Genomic DNA, 8,639 nt, shown 5'->3' with positions numbered 1-8,639 from the left:
GACATATGACGCCCACATGATGTCTATCCTAATGTGAACTTATTATCTATAGCCAGCTTGTGATGTGACTTGCAACGTATAATTTTTAAAGTTCTTGCTACATAGGTCAAATCTAGATGAAATATAGCAGATTTTTTTTTAATTCTGCAAAAGCACAGTGGCTCGTATCCATGTTATGGTAGACACACTTTTGAGATATATATATTACATTAATATATATATACACACACACACATATACATATATACACATACATACACACACTGCATTATAAATGAATATTGTATGTAGAAAAGTGACACTTTGGTAGGAATAAAGTAATTGGATCTTATTTCAATAACAAAAAAAAAACAATAACCTTTTCCTTACATATATTATACATTACCACTATACAAGAAAGCATACACGACTAAATCTGGTTTTATAATGCAGAGTAGAATTTAATTCTTCTACTAACTTATAACATGTATAATGCATTAAAAGGGACCTTTTAGGAAAACAAATTGACAGAGAATTCTATCTTACTAACAGAACAAAGGGAAAAAGCAGCTTAGATCATCAATAAAAAGGAAAAGGGAAAAAAAAGAAAAAAAAACATTTAAAAAAAGCTGTTTTTAATCCAGTTTTTTGAGCCAGAAATGGATCAAGCCCTTCCTTTATATTTTCTATTCCTTTTGTTTCTACTTTGTTTAAAAAAAAAAAAAAAAAAAAAAACAAAAAAAAAAAAAAAAACACTGAACGGAAAACTCCTACAAAAAGCTGTGTGTGAATGCCCCTAAGAAAAGTAAGGGCTGATTATAAAGAGTTTTTTTTTTTATTTGGCGACACATTGGAAAGTCAAACAGAATGTGATCTTTGCCACTTCTGGTGGCACAAGGGACAAAAGGTAAAATTCTCGTAGCCCAGGAGGTAGATACTATCCTAATTGTTGTGGATCACACTGCAGAAAGAAAAAAGGTCCGGGTGAACTTCGCACCAACATTAAACATATTAGTGTGGTGGATTTCGACATCCTGTATTTTATTCTAAAGTTGTACGGTGAGCTTTTGAGGTGAACACTCCGATTTGGTCTCTGGTATAAAAAAATTATATATATGAATAAAATAAAATAATGGAGGGGAATTAAGGCAGCGGGTTACATCTGTAAATTCCTTCTACGTACAGATGTGTCTCATGTGAAAGTTCACCACATATTCAGCATTAGTCCTCTGCACAGAAATTGCAAATGGTTCAAATGGATGAAATGTAAAGGCTACAAGCCTACGCACGGTGTGGTTGATCGGTCGCCCGAGAAGGCCAGCCTGGATTTTAAACTTTAAAAGTCCAGAATCTCTTGCATAAAACCTGGAAAAAGAAGCAAATGAATTAAAGGCAAAGATTGCACTCGGAATACCCAATCGTCACAATAGAAACTTCACATATATCAATCAGTCTGGATTTTTCTACTGACATGTTGGATGCCTTGATCTAGCTCATATTTTATGGCCTTGCATCAGTTTCGTAAATCTGACCCTAATTGCCGGATGAGATGAAATGAAGGCTAAGGTGGCAATGATACACCAGAATTATCATGAGAGGTGTCTAGCAGCATTGTACCCACCTCTCTTCATTCAGAACACACCAATGCTCAGCTAAACCAAGCAATTATGTGCATAGATGGATAGAGATTGTGTGTCAGGAGGCCACCACACAGCTGGTGGGTTTGGATGTTTTTTTTCCTAATATGTATAGGGGCTTTAAAAGGTTTATATAGGCTTAGAAAATTGTGGCCACTTTCTTCCAGAAACATCACCACTCCCGTCCTTAGTTTGGGTGTTCATTTTGCAGCTCAGTTCCATTTAAGTTAAAGCGACTTTGTACCCACAATCTGTTCCCCCCCCCAAACCACTTGTACCTTCGGATAGCTGCTTTTAATCCCAGATCTGTCCTGCGGTCCGTTCGGCAGGTGATGCAGTTATTGTCCTAAAAACAACTTTTAATCCTGCAGCGCTGTGTCTAACGGCCGGGGCTTACATTTGTATATGCATTAGGCTGGCACAACCTCTCCCTCCCTGCTCCCCGCCCTCCTCAGCATTAGGAATGATCCAGGAACATTTACTGCTGTTTGAGCTTTGCACAGGTGTATTAACGATCCGGCCCATGTTCATTATGCACACAGGTGGGGAATAGGAAGCAATCTGCCTGGAGCATTCCTAATCATGAGGAGGGTGGGGAGGAGGGAAGGAGAGGTGTGACACAGCGCTGCCGGATTAAAAGTTGTTTTTAAAAACACTAACTGCATCACCTGCCGAACGGACCCCAGGACAGATTTTGGATTAAAAGCAGCTATCCGAAGGTACAAGTGGTTTGGGGGGGGACAGATTGTGGATACAGAGTAACTTTAAAGTCAATGGAGCTGAATTGTAATACCACACACAACCCGAGGACAGGGGTGTTGCTGTTTTTGCAAGAAAGTAGTGATGTTTTTCCAATCTTGGATAAACCTTTTAATTCCCCTTTCTGTGGGGCCCTTTCAGAGTTAGGACATTCTTAAGCTGCAGGCTCGACAGATGCAAAAGAAGAGGCCAATGGATCTCTCTAAAATTTGGGGGTGGAAGGTCACTTACCTCTAGCCCTACTATACCAGAGGTGGCCTCCCATCTACCAGATATGACATATCCTGTGGATCAGCTAAAAATACTGTTATGCAGTATGCCTTTAAAAGACACAGGGAATACCTTGGTATACTGTGTCTATATTCTGTGGAAAAATGCACTTTTATGTGATTTTCAAGTGTCACAGAAGTATGGCCTAGGGTCTGATAAACTGTGCTGTGACTACACTCCCTCTCGCTCCTTGACTGCCCCTTCGGATTCTGCTTTCACCATAGAACCCTACTGAAATCACATGAAAGTGCCGTTCCTTTGCTTGGCAACACAGACTAAGATCTGACGGCTTTAATATCGCCCTCACTTGATTACCGCACATGCACCACAATACATACTTTGAATAAGGCTTGTCATGGAGCGAAGGAGTAAGGAACTACAGCACATCATACTCTTGGCCACGCCTCTGTGACACTTGAACAGTGAAGTTTTCCACAGAATACATACATGGACACAATATACAATAGTATTCCCTATATCCTTTTATTGCATAATACATAGCACTGTTAGCAGCTCATATTCCATTTTTTCATGAAATTCACTTTAAGAAATACTCCTTTAAAGGCTTTCCCCGAGATAAAGGATGTTGATTCGTCAGATAAAAAGATGCATACTGTCACATAAATTAGTTCAGTGCTGTAATAAAATAGCTGTATTAGAGATGAACAGCAAAATTACTAGGTTGAGCAGAAAAGGACATTAATAAAGAATAAAAGCATAGAAATTGCTCTGGACAACCGAAGGAAATTCAAGACAACTAAAATGATGCGTTGCCTTAAATTACAGAAAAAGTCATGATAATAGTTCTCCACTTGAGTATGCAGGTAACAAGTACTGAAAGGTAAATATCTACATAAACAGGATTTGTTGCATTTGTCTTTGAAAAATAGAAAGATGACAGAAAATCTGGGATAATAGGTCTGAAGTTAAATATATAGCGGAGCACTTTTAAGCAGAAAACCATCATAATCTTTTGTTGCTAAAGAGAGACTGTTAAACGCATTGGCTATTACTGTCACTGTACCTCCGAAATGGCATTTTTATGACCCACACGTTCATCTCTCGACAAAACATTGGAGAATATTGTCTCTCATAGAAAAAAAAAAAAAAAAAAAAAGGATATAGATTTCTAGATTAGTACTCAAATTCATTATCTTGTATCATAGACACATCACAAAATATTATTGTGATATAAGATGCGAAAAATCAAAACCCTTGGAAAATAACGTGTGTCTGGATCACAAAAGGATCAATAAGGCTTTAGAATGGCGAGAATGTAAGCATCGACCAAAATAAAGAAAATGACAATGAGAGGCAAGTACCGCGGGTCACATGGCATTCTACCTGTGGTGTAAGCATTCATACCTATATACATTCATACTACAATGTTGTAATCATTTCAGCTCTTTTTTTTTTTTCTATGTGCATTGCAGGATTTCGAGCAGATGGGCAAGGCTTGGCGAGAAGTAGGTTTCTGTGTAGATGAGAGAGGCAGGCGTGAAGTGTAGCCTATTCACCATAAGTACCATAAAAGCAAATGTTTCCATGGTAACCAGTGTTTCCTTGTATTCACGAGAAGACAATAGCGGGTGAAGGAGCCATACAGGAGTGACAGGGGTATTTTGGTGTATTGCTACAGCTGTAAAAATGGATTACATCCCTTTTTCATTTGTGTCATATAATGTTACTTCTGTGTGATGACTTTATAGAATATTCCGATAATTAGGAACACAGACACAATAGTTAGGGAGCCACAGTCTGGATATAGAAATATCAAGGTTTCCTTTCTAGTGAGTTCTTCTTGTTTTAGAAGAAATAATGAAATCCCACATTTGGCACAGAAAAAGGATTCTGGTTGTACAGATGCTACTATTTTCCTAGTGCGAGAATAGTACATGTGACTACGAAATGAACGTTTGTGCTGTTAACAGAACGGACAGCTCAAACAACCTTGTACATATCCATCACCAATGTCCACACATTATTAATATTTATAAATATAAATAAATAAATAAAATATATATATATATATATATATATATATATATATATATATATATATATATATATATATATATATATATATACACACACACACACACATACATACACAGATAAATATAGATATATATCTCTTCAAAGATGCTCTGGTGAAGGTTTCGCAGAAGATTTCTAACCACAAATAATAATACATTTGAGCTAATGCAGATAGATTCTACAATAGAATGGTGTCTGGGTCATTGCAAGTACCCCAAAAGGCTATGAGCACACACTGCAAAGAACATTAAAAGAATAGCATGAGGAGTTAGTACCTCATGGCAAATCTGTATGTTCCCCCAAAGCCGAGAACCTAGACCACTGGTTAAGTGAAGTCTAACTACTTCTGGCCACCAGGGATGGCATAACCCTCTTCCACGCCATCTATAATACCTTCAGGGAAGAAGATACCAGCCAATCCACTGATAAAGGGGACTAATTAGCATGACTGTGCCAATATGGTTCCCTCTGCACAGTATAGCTCTGCTGTGCAGCTCCCCAAGGCTTTTCACCGCTGTAAAGCTACCGTTTTATCCCTCCGCGCGAGGACATGAGAGGTGCAGCAAGTAGTCATCTGGGAGGGACTAGTCACATCTCTCTGACAGTCAGCACGCTCTGCAGGGATAATTGACAGGCAGAGAGCCCACTAACCGGTCTCTCTGCCTGTCAATCATCCCCCCATTATAATATGTCCCTATTTGCATATAACTGGCGCAGTAGGCAGGAACCTTGGCGCCGACCAAGTCATATAAAAAATAAGAAATTGTATTGGATATGGTAAATTCGCTTTAAAGAGATTATCCAAAGGATAGATAAAAACTAGCTTAAAAAGGTTGCAATCTGATAACTAGGACCCCTACTGATCACAAGAATGGAGGTCCCTTGTCCCCTGGTTAATAACCAATGCCCTCTGCTCCATTCACTCTCTGGGACCATTGATTGATACTGAAAATCCCAGAGACGATGAATGGTGAAGTGGTAGTGTATGCATGTTGCTGCTTCTTCACCTAGGGGACAAGGGACCAGTTCAATCCATATATAAAGCTTTTCATACAACCTTATGCTGCACTTATTCTGCTAGTGTGGTCCTCTTTTCAATCTGCTGCCCAGTCCCTGCAATTTGCACTGTTTTCTAAACATGCAAGTTAGGTTGCACTGTGAAAGGGAGGAACCGATGTTCCCGCCCCAGGGTGACTTGGGTCTTCTGAATCAAGTCTGGCCGCGGCCTAGCTCTGCCTCAGTGTGTCACCCTGGGGAGGGGATATTGGTGCACGGGGGCACTAGACCTGCCTTCAGTGCACCTAATGACCTCATTTGCATAGTTAAAAAATGGTGCAGATCGTGGGAACCGGGTGGCAGAATGAAAAAACAACTGCATTAGCGGAATCAGCACAAAGTCACCCATAGGGTCGTAAATATGTGGATTGAACATTGTACATTTGCTTTAAGGATGAAAATGATTTAAAAAAACATTAGAAAAATACAAACATTTAGGAGAAAGTCCATTCTTAGCATTCTACCAACCCCTACAAAATGTATTTTAGATACTGCGTCTGTACAACATTGTCTATGAAAATGTAAAAACATGGAGCGTCATGTCTTAAAGTGATCACTTTTCAGGATATAAGGACTAATTTTCCATCATTAGCAATGCCTCTACTTTCATTTCCAGCACGACAGTAGAAATAATGTACCGGGCAGACAAACCATTCCTCTACGTGAAAAATCCAATAAATGTATGTACCTTGTTTTCATTCTTTCAAACAGAGGTCTAGCATGAGTGTGTTTGCGCCGATTTTAAAATGATGTGTTGCCTAGCAACAAGCTGGCTTTCTTGGCATGTATAAATAGGACCTGAATGTAGTATGTGGGGGGCCCCCCAACAACAATAATGGTTAAAAATATGAAAGTGTATATAGAAGTGTCTGTGGATACAAGCAGATTTGTATTTATCACATGCATATTCTAAAATTAATGAATTATTTTTACCTGTAGTAATTGTAGTAATAGGTGTTCCTCTTCCAGACGCCACCTATAGTAGTAAATGTTCTACACGTAACGGTTGTTAAAGCGGACGTTCCCTTATCGTATATACGGATTTAACAGTACAGCTGTCTGAAACTGTTTGCAACCTCCTGTTTCCTTGTTCCCCTACAGGTAAAATTTCACAGAGCAGCTACTACAGGTGGACTAAGGGTCCTATTCCACGGGCCGACCAGGGCCCGATCAACAATGTAAACGAGCACCGATCTGATAGATAATCTTTAATTGGCCCGATAATCGTTTAGCGAGGGCTGCAGGGACATAGTTACAGATGTCCTTGCAGCCCTTGTTTAAACACCATACTTTACCTATCCAGTCTGCAGGTTTTCTGCAGTCCTTCTCCGGATCCTGCGCGCAGCAGCAGCTTCGGAGCAGCCTGTCTGAACTGACAGATTGCTTAGCCAATCACTGGCCACGGCGGTGCTGGCCAGTGATTGGCTGAGCAGTCTGTCAGCTCAGACAGGCTGCTCCGAAGCTGCTGCAGGAGAAGACCTGCAGCCTGGATATGTAAAGTATGATGTTTTTAAATTGTCGGTCGCACACCGCTCGCTATTCCACGTAGCGATGCGCGGGTGGCCCCCGATGATTTTAAGTTTGAACCTAAATGAACGATCAGCCGATGACACGATCGGCTGATCGTTCTCTCTATTCCACGGAGTGATAATCGGCTTAATCAGGCCGATTCGGCCAATTATCGTTCCGTGGAATAGGCCCCTAAGTCAGCATATTCTTACCAAAGCAAACATGATTTTGCCTGGAAAATTGTGGCATCACTAGTAAAAAGATGCACGGATCATCACTGGTCACTCATAGGACCCCACAAACAGGAGGCACTTCACGTGCATTCCGTACCCACTCTGTGCTTTTAAATAGGTAACTTTGTTGCAAGAATCACACTTTACTTATCAGACTCCTTTTCCTGTTTCCTTCCAATTACTAAACCTAATATTCACTATAAGAAACAGCTCAAGTCTGCCTGAAAAAAATGCGTCAAGAATACTTATATTGATGGGGATAATGCAGTTGTCAACCATTTGAACAGCTCAGTTTTTTCAGGATGGTTCCAAAATCAAAATATGGCTGGACACAGCAATTGCCTTCTGTTGTATGGATTGTGCTCCACTGTTTTCCGAGGCTCCCCCGAGTACATATCACTGATGTCTGGAGTACCCCAGACTATATCAATATAAATGATCAATCTGAGTCAAACTCACGGTTATGTTCACTTCTCATTTTTGGCCGCACGTCGGGCTACACGTCAGAAATCAGTGAAACCACTGTTATTGTTCTATACTGTAAATTCCCCTGTAGTTAGGTCAAACATACTATATACCTCCCTCCCTCTTTGAAGTTGTTTCCCCATACTGTATACATCCCCCTCTGCAGGTCGTCCCCATACTTTATACCTCCCTCTGCTATTTATAGTTGACCCACGTACTCTCTGCCCCTCCCCATATTCAATGCCCCCTACTGTGCATCTTCTTGGCACTCCTGCCTCCCTTGCAGCTTGTGATGAGCAGGTGGGGCGCAGCATAACCAGATTGGCTGATGCTCAGCACCCATAGTCAGATATCTGGCCAGCTGACTTCAATTAAGGCTAATTTTTTGCAGTAGGGCTTATATTTGCAGTAGGGTTTATATATGTCACAAAAGTGCTTGATAAAAGTGGTGCAGTGGATATCGCCTATATGGACTTCAGCAAAGCTTTTAATATGGTTCCCCATAAAAAGCTGATAGGGAAGGTAGTGATAACTGGACTTAAAGGGAATGTATCACTTAAGCCCCTATTACACGGGGCGACCGGAGGAGCAAATGAACGCTCGTCTGGGGAAGGGGGCGCGGGAAGCTGCCTGGGTGATCGCTAGATCGTCTGGGCAGCCCGTAGCATATAGCAACGTCTGCTGCCGACACTCC

General features: G+C 40.6%; 1 protein-coding gene across 9 annotated transcripts in view; it reads right to left on the bottom strand.

Annotated features, from left to right (window-relative positions):
• Positions 1-696: 696 nt before the first annotated feature.
• Positions 697-8,639, bottom strand: part of DET1 (DET1 partner of COP1 E3 ubiquitin ligase) — a 42,683-nt gene continuing 34,740 nt past the window's right edge. For all 9 annotated transcript variants that reach the window (XM_069984814.1, XM_069984805.1, XM_069984857.1 and 6 more), the window contains one exon: positions 697-1,344. In XM_069984814.1, coding sequence (XP_069840915.1) covers positions 1,155-1,344 — 190 coding nt within the window. In that variant the 3' untranslated portion in view covers positions 697-1,154. The remainder of the gene's footprint in view (positions 1,345-8,639) is intronic.

This window comes from Dendropsophus ebraccatus, chromosome 1, assembly GCF_027789765.1.
Source record: "Dendropsophus ebraccatus isolate aDenEbr1 chromosome 1, aDenEbr1.pat, whole genome shotgun sequence".
Lineage (NCBI taxonomy): Eukaryota > Metazoa > Chordata > Amphibia > Anura > Hylidae > Dendropsophus > Dendropsophus ebraccatus.
Note: the sequence above shows the minus strand (reverse complement) of the source record. Positions and strands in the feature narration are given on the sequence as shown.